The sequence below is a fragment of the Brassica napus genome, chromosome A8, assembly GCF_020379485.1.
Source record: "Brassica napus cultivar Da-Ae chromosome A8, Da-Ae, whole genome shotgun sequence".
Lineage (NCBI taxonomy): Eukaryota > Viridiplantae > Streptophyta > Magnoliopsida > Brassicales > Brassicaceae > Brassica > Brassica napus.
The window spans coordinates 20,361,468-20,374,649 of NC_063441.1; the positions used below are offsets into that span (position 1 = coordinate 20,361,468).

Below are 13,182 nucleotides of genomic sequence, written 5' to 3' on the forward strand. Positions count from 1 at the left end.
TCCTTATTAAATTTGATAAGGAACAAGCGTTCCTTTTCACTCCTGCAATTTTATTCTTATACGTTCATTTCCTATTTGTTCCTCGTGTTCCCAAAAAGGTCACCAGCCGGAGCCTAATTGTTACTTTATGTTTCTTCCTGCTCCATGCAACCTGAGTGATGCAGTTTTGGGGTTTGCACTGGTTAATTGATCCATAGTCAAATTAAACCGGATAAGGATTACCAACTTATACCAAACCAATGGTAAGAATAAAGCAGTGCGCGGCGTTATGGTTAATACCAAACCAGTGGTACGATATCGAGATAACGGTCGAGAGAAATAGTCTAGTTGAAAGCTTTTCTTAGCCAAATGAAACTGGTGGTCCACAATAGACACCAGCTCTAGTGTTTTTTTTTTTTTTTTTCCTTTTTCTGGTTTGGTCCGTCTGTAAAATCGATGTGGAAAAGAAGAAGAATGATAAAGCAGGAACCTTGTTAGGTACTACGATGATGCTCTCACCAGCTTCATGGGTTTTCTCCCCATCTTCTTCTTCTTCTGTCGTCTTTAGTCGTCCCCAGAGGTTACCTTTGGTGAGATCAGCCGTCGACGGTAGGAACGAGATTGTTCCACCGGCACAGAGTCAAATCCCTAACAAAGTACTCTCCTTGTGCCTTTTCATTGTTTTATTGGTTAACAAAGTTCACAGCTTGTTGAAGTTACTTGTGGTCACCAAGTGTTTTTTTTTTTTCACTTTTGGATAGAGTTTTTTTAATGTTTATTTATTTATTTTGAACTTTGGGGATTGTAGGAAGTAACGGAGAGCGTGAGTGTGTTAAAAACGGCTGCAAAAACTCGGAAGGTTGCAGCAGAGGAGATTTTAGCTGCTTTCTCTGCTATCGAAAAGGCTAAGGTTGATCCATCACCATTCCTCGAAACATTAGGTGGATCCGAGTCCCCTGGAAGAACATGGATGCTCATCTTCACTGCCGAGGTCTATTACAATAGTTATTCATGTCTTATAATGTTACAGTCTTGATATCACTGACATGTGATCTTATGTTATACGACCGTGCAGAAGAAACTGAAGAAAGGTCGTTATTTCCCTCTAACCGCTGTTCAGAGATTCGATGCTGCGGTAAGGCCTCCTCCTTTATATGCTCGCCATCAAAATGTTATACATTTTGGAAGTAATAGCAACACAGTTGTCTTTTATTTGAATCTTGTAACAGGGGAAAAGAATAGAGAACGGGGTGTATCTTGGTCCACTAGGAGCTTTGACCTTCGAAGGAAAGTTTTCATGGAAGAACCGTATCCTAGCCTTCATCTTCGAACAGATACGCATAAAGATTGGACCTTTAGATCCTATAAAGATCGGTTTGGGAAAGAAAGACGCAGAGGAAGAGCCGAGTAACAAAGACCCTTTCTTCATTTGGTTTTATGTCGATGAAGAAATAGCTGTTGCTCGCGGAAGAAGCGGTGGTACAGCTTTCTGGTGTCGTTGTCGCCGCATTGCTTCATGATGATCACTCTCTTCTTCTTCTTCTCAAAAATACTTTCCCTGTAAAAATCTTTGAATGTGTGAATGATACACAATATGAGTCATCTGCAATGTTGTAATGTAAACTATACCCGGATGGTTTAAGGTTGTGGTAGGACAAATTCATGGGCTCTTTCAGTTTGGTTTAACCGGGGTTTTGTACAAACTGGATTGTGTTTAATTCGAACAAAACATGTCGTTTGGAGTGTATTACCTTTACGCATGGCATAAAAACCGAGAACCGAAAACCAAACCGGAAACGAACCTGAAAGAGAACCGAAATTCAAAAATAACCGAGCGGTTTCTATATTTCTATAACTGAAAATCGAACCCGTGAACCAAATAGGTACCTGAATATCCGAAATATAATTTATATACCTACACAATATTAATTATTTCGGTTCCTATATTTCTATAACCGAAAAATCGAATCCGAAAACCAAATGGGTACCAAAATATCCAAAATATTGTACCTAAAACTATTAATTATATTTGATATTAAAAATACAAAATATTCCAAACATATCGCTTATACACCGAACTACCGGAATTTCTTTTTAAATATCCAGATATTTTTTATCTAAAACATTTAAAAATATCCAAATTATCATAGAAAATTAAATTATCTGAATATTTTTTATCCAAAGTATTAAAATTTATTTGAATGACCCGATTTTTACTCAAAGTCCCAAGAAAATTGTTTTTTACTTCCAATTGTTCCAAATTAACCGGAAAACCAGAAACCGAACAGAACCAAAAACCGAAATAATCAAACCGGACCCGAACTGAATATCATAGATAACTAAATGGTTTCTATATCTATCCGAAAAACCAAAACCGAAATCGAAATAATCGAACCGGAATCGAATGAAAACCGAACCCACATGCCTAATTACCTTTATTAATTATTTATACTGTTTGAGCGCAGTCTCCCACTTCTCCAGCTAAGTAAATAACAAAAGTAACTAGATTTTGATCCGCGCTTTCAAAGCGCGGGTTTTTTTTTGTTTTTTTTTTTCAATTGACAAATATTTAGTAAATGTCACATTTTCATATATTTGTGTTTTATTTTATAAAAGACTTAAAAATTTTATCTTTATTTATCGTATTTCATTTTAAATGACTATTTATGTTTAAAAAATTAAACTTTATTTTTTAATGAATTAAGTTGGTATAATTCTGATAAATTAATTTTATCATGGGGTTAATATTTTAATTAAAAAATTATATACTTTTAATAAAGATTTATACTTTTCAATAAAAAAATTCAATTATTTTTATGAATGCTTAAATTATATTAAGAAAAGAAAAAAATAATAATTAAGAATAGTTGAAAAAAAATTATTTGAACTTGGACTCAATGGCCCAAAGGAAAAAAAAAGTGAGAATTGAATCTGATTTTTTAATAGGCCCAAATGGCCCAAGAGAGATTTGATGTGGGCTGGATCCAAAAATAATGATCCAATATAGATTTGTTATTAATATTACTTAATTGCCCTTAATGAAACATGCAATGTTAGTGAAGTAAAGGGCAGGCTAAGGTAATTATGACAATAGGATCTTGTATAGATACATACACTCAACGGCGTCGTTTCGTTCCCTCGGTTTGCCGATTGCCTCTACAGACACCACCAACCACCAACGGCTACTTTATTTCTCCGGCGAAATGGCGGAGATGGAGCAGCCAAAGAAAGTTGCTGATAGGTATCTCAAGCAAGAGGTCCTCGGACAAGGTACTTACGGAGTCGTCTTCAAAGCCACTGACACTAAGGTGCCTAAATCGCCTTTCCTGATTTCTTCAAATTCGCCAATGGAATTAGGGTTTTGGATCTGTTGGGTAATACTGAATGTTTGAGAATCGTGATGGGTTAGTTTCTGGGTGTTCAATTAGGCTTGCAAGTTATTAACTTTTTCATTTGATTTTGGATCTCGGCAACCTTGTGTTTGTGCAGACGGGAGAAACAGTAGCGATCAAGAAGATAAGGATTGGTAAACACAAGGAAGGTGTGAACATCACTGCTCTCAGGGAAATCAAAATGCTGAAAGAGCTAAAGCATCCACATATTATTCTCTTGATTGATGCGTTTCCTCACAAACAGAACTTGCATCTTGTGTTTGAGTTCATGGAGACTGACCTCGAAGGAGTCATTCGAGATTCAAACGTATTCCTCTCACCTGCCGACGTTAAATCTTACCTTCTGATGACGCTGAAAGGACTTGCTTATTGCCACGAGAAACGGGTTTTGCACAGGTGCTTGTTTATAATCCTAAGCAGCTTTCTTTGGTCTATCTAATGGTGATTGGGTTTTAGGACTCATTATGTGTCGTTTGACTTCAGGGATATGAAGCCAAATAACTTGTTGATTGGACCTGATGGACAGCTGAAACTTGCAGATTTTGGATTGGCACGTATATTTGGTAGTCCGGATCGTAAGTTTACCCACCAGGTATGGTTTCTTGGCATTGCCATTTATTTGTTTGGTTGTAGTATAACATAATTGCTCGGGTAACACTACCTTGTAGAAAAATGAAGCTTATATGAATTGATTCAAGTAGTTGTGTTGACGTATGAGGAAGCTTTGAAGTCTTGGAAACTCTTGTTGTATACTAATATCTGAATTGATGAAATTTCTTGTCATCTCTTATAATGGATTTCTGCTTTCGACTACGATAATCCAAAGTGTGACATGTATTAAACAGTCTTAATTCATATTACATGATGGAGCAGTCGCTATTTAACCAAAACCTTGACCTTAGCTATTTATTCCTTTTTACTTTCCACTGAACACCCAAGATCACAATAGATGCGCACTTGTTTCCTGTTGTTTCTACTTGTTTCATTGTCTTCATATCTTGATATATCTGATGATGCCGCAGGTGTTTGCTAGATGGTACAGAGCACCAGAACTTTTGTTTGGTGCTAAACAATATGGTGCTGCAGTTGATGTTTGGGCTGCTGGCTGCATATTTGCTGAACTTCTGCTACGCAGACCATTTCTTCAGGTTGAATAATCTTTACTCTAAACTTAGTCCAATATTCATCTCTTTGGATCTAATTCTCTCAGTCAGATTACTTATTACTTCTTTAGTATTATTTGTTTTGTATGCTCACATACGCGATTTTCTTTCGTCGCAGGGAAACAGTGATATCGATCAATTAAGCAAAATATTTGCTGCCTTTGGGACACCAAAAGCGGACCAGTGGCCTGATATGAAAAACCTTCCTGATTACGTAGAGTATCAGTTTGTCCCTGCACCTTCTCTACGTTCTTTATTCCCAACAGTTAGTGAAGATGCTCTCGACTTGTTGTCCAAGTTGTTTACGTATGACCCAAAGGCTAGAATTTCCGTTAAGCAGGCTCTAGAACACAGGTGCCTAAAGCTCACCACCTATATTATAGCCAAAGGATATCTAGTTCTGTTCTCACACCTTTTGCTTTCGTTATTTTTAGGTACTTTACTTCTGCACCTTCTCCTACTGATCCTGCCAAGCTCCCGAAGCCAGTTCGAAAGCAGGAAGGTAAAGCCTCTTACGGTAAACACGAGGCGATTAAAGTGATATCACCACCACGTAAGATTAGAAGAGTAATGCCGGAGCGTGGGAGGCTTGATGGTATGAAGTTTCAAGTTGACAAGGATCAACAAGCACCCATGTCATTAGATTTCACCATCCTTGCTGAGCGTCCTCCAAACCGACCTACCATCACCAGGTAAAAATAGATCTTGCCTCTCACCGTACTACTACTACCTTTGTCTCTGTTGTTTTTGCAGCCTCAAGATTGAATATGTTTTCTTCCTGTTCATTGTGTAGTGCGGATAGATCTCATCTGAAGAGGAAGCTCGACCTCGACTTCCAATAGTAATGTTCTTGCCACGTTCTCTTACCTTTCCTCCAGTTTGGTGAGACCACAACATTGTTAGATTGTCATTTTTAGTGTTGCTGGTTTAATTTGGCGATTTATTCTTTTCCCCTTTTAATTCACAATGATAATACTTCGTTGTCCTACTTGCTTCATCATTGTAAACTGATCATCATGTACTATATGATTATAAAGCTCTCTACTCTTGCACCACCTCTGTTCAATCTCCCAACTCATTTATTCTCTTCTAATGGCTGCCCTAAGTGTATAACTGAACCAGCGACATCCTCAAATATAAGACACAGAGACATTTCATAGCCTCAAATCTTTGTTTCTTTTGTGTGTTACTGTTGGATTCAATAACCTATGATCACTGTATGTAACAACAGTGGATTATTATATGCTATGTAATGTGTCACAGAGCATGGTGTATTGGTTGAAATGAACACCATACTCTGATTCTCTCTAAATATTCATTTCCTTGTCAACTTTGAGAATTATAGCAACCTATATTTTTCTCTATATTTGTTTTTAATTTAAAATAGACAGTTAAAATAAATAACGGGTCGGGTTATTAAATTTGAAGAGCGGATCTAAAATCGGGTCAGGGTGAGGAACACGGTTGGTTATAAGAATGTGGCCCGAGAAGAAGGGTGAGATACGTCGCGACGAAAACCTAGAAACTCCCCAGATTATCCAATTCCCCTCCCTGTAGGGCTAGAGATTCCCGCGAGATTGCGTCGTCCCTGATAATCGTTTCGGGGTGGAGAGTGGTTGTTTTTCGCCGAGAATCATTACGCCTGAGATCATCTCCGATTGCCGGATTCTGTCTACGTCGATCGCCGGGTGCTCGAAAGGACGAGACTTTCTGCTATTCCCTCAATACCCATCGCTCGGATTAGGCTGGGAAGAGCTCTCCGACTCGTTTGGCTACTGTTGTATGATTCAATTGTGTTTTTGTTTGCTTTCTTTTGATTTAGCAAAGGCTTTCATTTTGTATTTTGTATGATCACAACTACTTTCTCCATTGTAATCTTCTCCCCCAGTTTACATTATTCTAAATATTCAGGCAAAACATAGTTGAGGCAAAAAAAAAAAGATCAATTTTTTTTTTATGTTGTAGAAATCTAATTGAACCATTGAGAGAAAAAAAATAAGATTAAAAAAAAAGGAGAGAGGAAAGAACATAGTAAGATTGATGGCTAATGTCCAGCAAAGGTATGGTATTACAGAACCTATCTCTTTGGGAGGACCAACGGAGCTTGATGTGGTGAAGACCCGAGAGCTTGAGAAGGTTGTGGTGATACCTTAAAAGCTTGTGTTTTTGTTATGCTATAAGTTTCTTGTTGAATTTACTTGTATCTTTGTTACTTGGTTGTTCAGTATTTGCAAGATGTTGGACTGTATGAAGGGAAGGAGGAAGCTGTTAGAAGGGAGGAGGTTCTCGGGAGACTAGACCAGGTTAGAAGAAATTGTGCTTATGGGTTTTTCATTGTTGTTTGTAACAAATCCATGGTAAGGTCTTCTTTGTTATGTGTGCAGATTGTAAAAACATGGATTAAGACGATCAGCCGCGCCAAAGGGTTGAATGATCAGCTGCTTCATGAGGCGAATGCAGAGATATTTACTTTCGGTTCTTATCGGCTAGGGGTAACCATCTAGAAGATTAACTTTGTTTTACTCATTCCTTTTTGTACTTTGAACTCTTTGGTGTAGAGTGAAAGGATAAATGGTGAATTGGTGAAAGTCTGTGTTTTCATTCTGTTGTTTTTAGATGTTCCTGTGTAGGAAGTAGCATAAATTATCTTCACATGCTCTTTTGTAGTGTTCCAATAACAGTTTGTTTTACTTGCTCAAATAGGTACATGGACCTGGTGCTGATATAGACACTTTATGTGTGGGGCCTAGACATGCAACTAGAGAAGTACTATTAACCTCTTGCATCTATACGTTGGCCTATATGTGTCTTATGTTAGATTTATTAACTTCAGTCTTCTTCTTTGTATTGCCAATAGGGTGATTTCTTTGGTGAGCTACAAAGGATGCTGTCCGAAATGCCTGAAGTAACTGAGCTGCACCCTGTACCTGATGCTCATGTTCCCTTGATGGGATTCAAACTTAATGGAATTTCTATAGATCTTCTGTATGCACAACTTCCACTCTGGGTTATACCTAAGGTATTTTCTATGTCATTGTTGTTATGGTTAATAATATATCATGCTGTTTTCAATATGTTCATGGTTTTGAACGGATGTTATGAGTGGATCATTTGGAAGAATCTTAAATGTGTTCCCTGCCTGATGTTAATGGTACTGGAAGAATCTTAAATGTGTTCCCTGCCTGATGTTAATGGTACAGGACTTAGATATATCACAGGATTCCATTCTACAGAATGCTGATGAGCAAACTGTTCGAAGTCTCAATGGTTGTAGAGTCACTGACCAGATCTTGCGTTTGGTTCCTAACATTGAGGTTTTGTGCTTACTCTTAGTTTTATAGAACTTTCAAAATCCATCCATAAGCTTCCTAATTCGGATTCTATGTTCTTATTTATAAGCAGAATTTTAGGACAACATTAAGATGCATGAGGTTTTGGGCCAAGCGACGTGGAGTATACTCTAATGTATGGATAACGCTTCTCTAAAACCCTTTTACTTCCATTTCATATTTAGTGACTATCATGTTACTTATGTCAAGTCTTTCTCCGACAATATGCTAGGTCTCTGGATTCCTTGGTGGTATAAACTGGGCGTTGCTCGTAGCTCGGATATGCCAGCTTTATCCTAACGCACTCCCAAATATGTTAGCGTCTCGGTTCTTTAGGGTCTACACTCAATGGCGTTGGCCAAACCCTGTCCTTCTTTGTTCTATTGATGGAGGATCCTTCGGTCTTCAAGTTTGGGATCCTAGAAGAAACCCAAAAGACAGGTTGCACATGATGCCCATCATTACTCCCGCTTATCCTTGTATGAACTCCAGTTATAACGTCTCTGCAAGTACGTTGAGGATTATGACGGGAGAGTTTCAGAGAGGCAAAGATATATGTGAGGTAAGAGTTAGATAGTCCTAAGGCTTCTATGCTAATTGATGAGTCATTATGACTGTCGTCTGATGTCTTGCAGGCTATGGAGGCAAACAAAGCTGACTGGGATACCCTTTTTGAGCCATTTGCATTCTTTGAAGCTTATAAAAACTATCTTCAGATTGACATTTCTGCTGCAAATGTAGATGATCTAAGGAAATGGAAAGGCTGGGTTGAGTCACGTCTCAGACAGCTTACACTAAAGGTGACACTTTGTTTATTCTCAGATGATATTAAACAAATTTGTATAGGAATCACTGATTATTTTACATTGTACTATTAGATTGAGAGATATACTTATGACATGCTGCAATGCCATCCTCATACACATGATTATCAAGACGCATCCAGGCCACTCCATTGCTCTTACTTCATGGGTCTGCAGCGCAAACAAGGAGTTCCAGCAGCAGAAGGCGAGCAATTCGATATCAGAAGAACAGTTGAGGAGTTTAAACACACAGTTAACGGTTACATGCTGTGGATTCCCGGGATGGAGATTGGTGTCAGCCATATAAAGCGGAGAAGCATCCCTAGCTTTGTGTTTCCTGGTGGAGTTAGACCTTCACATGCCTCTAAAGGAACATGGGACAGCAAACGCCGTTCAGAGAACAGGATTACTTCTACAGCGAGTGCAGCTACTGCTACTACTACTAATGAAGCGAGTTCTGAAAGTAAAGGTGGTTCTAACAGTTCAGGAGATGGGAAGAAGAGAAAACGGGGAGACGATGAGACGCTCACTGATCAGTTAAAGAACTCTAAACGCCTTTCAGTTTCAGTGCCTGTAGAGAATGGTGAAGGCGGGAGCCCGGATCCATCTGGTGGATCCGTTTGCTCTAGTCCTCCGAAAGATTGTTGTACAAACGGAAAATCTGACCCCGTCATTAAGGATCCACCAGAGAGTGTTGTTGTTTTCAGTAAGGATGCAACAGAGAGTCATCCAATAGAGAAGATAGCCACTCCTCAAGCTCGGAGTCAAGAAACCGAGGAGCTTGAAGACGGTTTTGATTTTGGAAACCAAGTGATTGAGCAGATTTCAAATAAGGATACATTCTTGGCGGCTAGTGCAACTATACTTCCATCCGAGACCAATACTTCAAACGGCTCACCATTCTCCAATGAAGCAGTAGAAGAACTCGAGGTTTTTTTTTTCTCTTTTTAGTTGATTTCTATACTTTAAGGTGGTCTCTTGATCTTGTTCTTGTCTGATTTTTCCTTTTCTTACAGGTTCTACCAATGCCACAGCCTGAGGTGATGCATAGAGCTTCAGTGCAACAGCGCAAACCGATAATCAAGTAAGCGTTTGTGTTTATTTACTTAGTTTGAATCTGCTTATGGGATTTGACAAACGTTTGCTTGCTTCTTGTTGTCTGATCATTCGCAGATTGAACTTCACGTCTCTAGGAAAAACCAACGGCAAGTAATAATGGTGTTTCCCTACATTGCCAAGAATCTCAGAGCTTAAGTTGATGAAGGCTTCTTCCTACTTTATGTAAAAGAAGATTTTATATTTATATGCTTTTCTTAGATGTCAAAAGCAATTCCTAAATACTTAGCTCGATGTAACACTCGTTTTGATAAAGAATCTGAAGATTTTTTTATGCAGTGTTTATGTCTATGGACATACTATTATAGTATTTGGTTTTGGTCAATAGTCATGATGTTTTTTTCAAGTATCCTTGTGACAACTGTTTCTTATATTCACTTTGATTTTATCAAATCCTTAAGTTATTTCTTTTGCTATATCATGATGTATGCCCAAAAGACTAGTATAAGATGAAATGATAACAAGAAAAAAAAAATTATAAGCTGCAGAATCCTTGTCACAATCACAAACTCTTGTTCTCACAAGTGCTATAAAATAGTATTTCAATCATATAAACCCCAACAAAGCAAAACAAGATGAAGAAACTCGCATAACTGACTGCTAAATCACAAAACAACACGCATGAAATAAAGAATAAGATGATTTGGTTCTATACAGCAACTGCAAGAGACATAGGATATCATAAACTAAACAAGACACACAACTCACTCTTAAGGCTTGACGTATGCTGTCTTCTTACAGACAGGACAAGCATTCTTCCTCGATAGCCACTGCTTCACGCACTGGACATGGAAGCTGTGTCCACATTCCAATTTCCCAACCTGACACTCTCTCTCATATTCATCCTGTCACCACCAACATGAACATCAGTGAGGAAACAGCATTATGAAACTCATGATCATATTGAGATGAAATGGATCGAGTCAATCAGGAGTTTTACCTGACAGATGCTGCATTTTCTATCAGCAAGAGTGTTTGATACGGATGGATTGATTTTCCGAAGACAACGACGTATCTCGCTCTCTTTTAGTCCAGTATTCACATAACCAATCCTATCACCAAGCTCTAGTAGTTGCTGTGTAGATCCAAGCACAATAATAAAGTTGAGAAGATGAAACTATAAGCTTTTTTTTTCTCATTTTTTGAGAAACATACCTCGTATGACATATTATCAACGTCAAGCCTCAAGCTGTGGAAGTGATCAAGCGAATCTGTTGTCCTTCCCATTACAAAACCATTCCTGAGCATCATCATCTGCAACGTACAGCATATTTTAAAAAAACACATGACTACACTAGCTGCATGGTTCTGTAACTTAGTCACTAATATTTAATCTTTAACATTCTACCTCGGTAAGATCATCAGGGTAAGGGCGCCGAAGATGGCCATGGTACCTACTCGAGAGCAAGGTTGGTTCAACGTGAGAGGATGTCATAAACGTCGAATCAGAGCCCATGAAAGCGTGAGAATGAGATTCTTGATTGGTAAACCGCCTGGTAAGAACAGAAGAGCCCTGCAGACATTTGTAAACATTGTGTTATTAATGTTCAAACCATAAAGCTAAACCATGCAAACACTCCATCCTCCAACCAAGCTATAGACAAAAGGACCACACTAGAGATCTCATTTCTGAATTGTTTATTTGCTTATATCAAAACCCAAGAGGACCACACAAGAAAACAAGATATTATCTTTTCATCATAAACAAAGACTAATAATAGAAAAATCACTCTACCAAAGTAGACCCTTGTGATTTGTCTTAAAGAGAATCCAAACCACACACACACACACACACATTTTATAAACTAGCATGGTCCCCAGCAACAACAGCATAGGGATGCTACAACGACTAATAGCTCCAACCACTCCAAACAGTTTCTGCCTAAACCGAAACTATTCGCTGAGACAAATCAATGTAATAAACTAAACACACCACCAAAAAAGACTCAAACTTTGACTTGCAATTAGATATAAAGAACATAAAGGTACCACCTTTACCTCTGTTTGGTTCGAACTGTTCTTGTCCACGTCAATTTTGCGACGCGACGACGGGAGATTCCTTCTCGGAGGATCCACCGACACTGCATCCGTCGAGAATCCTAGTCCCGGACCGCACCAAACATCCGGAACCGCGACGCAGCCGCCGCTGCCATCGACGTCTCTAGCCTCGCTTAAGAACCGAACCGAACCATCTTCATAGCTTCCTTTCTTCTTCTTCTTCTTCTTCTTGTTCTTCTTCTTCTTCTTCTTGTCCCAATCTGCGGAGGAGCGAATCGCGGAGGGAACAGAAACCTCGTGAGCTGCTGCTGCTGCGGTGCAGTTCATCCCACGAAAGGACGCAGCTTGAGGGAAACCGAGCTGTTTCTTCTTTGCGGGTTCGTTGGAGGAAGTGGGGAGGAGAAGGAAGGAGGACATTGCGGAGTTACAGAAGCGAGTGGGCTGGGAGATTGGAGGGACGACGTGGGTCAGCGGCGGATCCTCGTCGGCGGCGCTGTGGCGGATGGTTTGGTGCCTAGCTCGTCGGAGTTTGATGTGTTCGCCGATTGTTGTCGACGACATTCTCAGAGAGAGAGAGAGAGAGAGAGAGAGAGAGAGATAAAGCAAATGTGTGGGGTAAGAGAAGATACTCGGCGCGGGGAAGAAAGATGAGTGAAAATGATTTCAAGCTTGATGAGTGATGATCATACAAATAAATATATATTTATATTTAGTATATTACGAATAATGATTACAATATTTCAAATATAATATTAACGTGATTTTTGTTTGTCTTCTTCAACTTTTGTTTTACAGCCGTTAGTATGATTCCAAACAATATTAATTAGCTCACGCACCTCTCGTGAAAATTATATGACTTTGATCAGAAATAGTATATGCAATGTTACGTCTTACACCAAAAATATACTTGTTACATGCATATATTGATTTCGATATGTAAAATGGCATATACTACAAAACTAGTAATGATGATTATGGGATATACGAGCTGGTTAATTTGGAAAAATAAAATGAAAATTTTGAGGTAATTTGAGTATTTTTTTTAGTGGGTTTTAATTATTTTGTGGGATTTATTTTTAATGTTTTTGCTTCTTTTCTCTTTAATGAAAAAATAATCAATCCAAAAGTTTTAAAATTTTGAAACTGATGCTTGCTTGTAAAAATGGGAAAGGTCTTATGTAGCTTTTGTCCCTTTGTCAGATCTGTTTCCATTTTTTTCTTCATAAAAGGGCAGACTTGTCAGAATCAATTATCACTAGATTGACTATGATGATGACTTGTAACGTATAGACCTAATTGTCCTTTGAGAGCCCAAAGCTACACATATAAAAGCCCATTACAAGTTTGGTTCTTTTCCTTTTGGGCGTCACAAAGATGTGCTGCTGTTATACCCAAGCTTTAT

General features: G+C 38.6%; 4 protein-coding genes across 5 annotated transcripts; 3 read left to right on the forward strand and 1 right to left on the reverse strand.

Annotated features, from left to right (window-relative positions):
- Positions 1-329: 329 nt before the first annotated feature.
- BNAA08G22810D lies at positions 330-1,726 on the forward strand. The gene is made up of 4 exons (XM_013801835.2): positions 330-635; positions 788-970; positions 1,055-1,114; positions 1,209-1,726. The coding sequence occupies exons 1-4, from the start codon at positions 486-488 to the stop codon at positions 1,497-1,499; spliced, it is 684 nt and encodes a 227-aa protein (XP_013657289.1). The 5' UTR covers positions 330-485; the 3' UTR covers positions 1,500-1,726.
- Positions 1,727-3,061: 1,335 nt separating this feature from the next.
- Positions 3,062-5,589, forward strand: LOC106362018 (cyclin-dependent kinase D-3). The gene is made up of 7 exons (XM_013801836.3): positions 3,062-3,287; positions 3,469-3,767; positions 3,855-3,963; positions 4,394-4,519; positions 4,653-4,888; positions 4,969-5,226; positions 5,328-5,589. The coding sequence occupies exons 1-7, from the start codon at positions 3,183-3,185 to the stop codon at positions 5,374-5,376; spliced, it is 1,182 nt and encodes a 393-aa protein (XP_013657290.1). The 5' UTR covers positions 3,062-3,182; the 3' UTR covers positions 5,377-5,589.
- A 387-nt stretch (positions 5,590-5,976) lies between these two features.
- On the forward strand, positions 5,977-10,133 carry LOC106387648 (nuclear poly(A) polymerase 1). Its single transcript, XM_013827553.3, has 12 exons — positions 5,977-6,670; positions 6,760-6,837; positions 6,919-7,026; positions 7,238-7,300; positions 7,392-7,553; positions 7,735-7,848; positions 7,937-7,999; positions 8,096-8,425; positions 8,499-8,663; positions 8,742-9,596; positions 9,683-9,750; positions 9,840-10,133. The coding sequence occupies exons 1-12, from the start codon at positions 6,575-6,577 to the stop codon at positions 9,877-9,879; spliced, it is 2,142 nt and encodes a 713-aa protein (XP_013683007.2). The 5' UTR covers positions 5,977-6,574; the 3' UTR covers positions 9,880-10,133.
- Positions 10,134-10,240: 107 nt separating this feature from the next.
- Positions 10,241-12,539, reverse strand: LOC125577164. Of its 2 annotated transcripts, none has more exons than XM_048738128.1 (5): positions 11,781-12,539; positions 11,131-11,295; positions 10,938-11,036; positions 10,723-10,857; positions 10,241-10,627 (listed from the first exon to the last, which is right to left on the reverse strand). In XM_048738128.1, exons 1-5 carry the CDS (start codon positions 12,339-12,341, stop codon positions 10,493-10,495), a joined length of 1,095 nt encoding a protein of 364 aa, XP_048594085.1. In that variant the 5' UTR covers positions 12,342-12,539; the 3' UTR covers positions 10,241-10,492. The 2 variants fall into 2 exon arrangements, with proteins under 2 accessions (XP_048594085.1, XP_048594084.1); XM_048738127.1 differs by having other exon boundaries at positions 11,775-12,539.
- Positions 12,540-13,182: the final 643 nt, after the last annotated feature.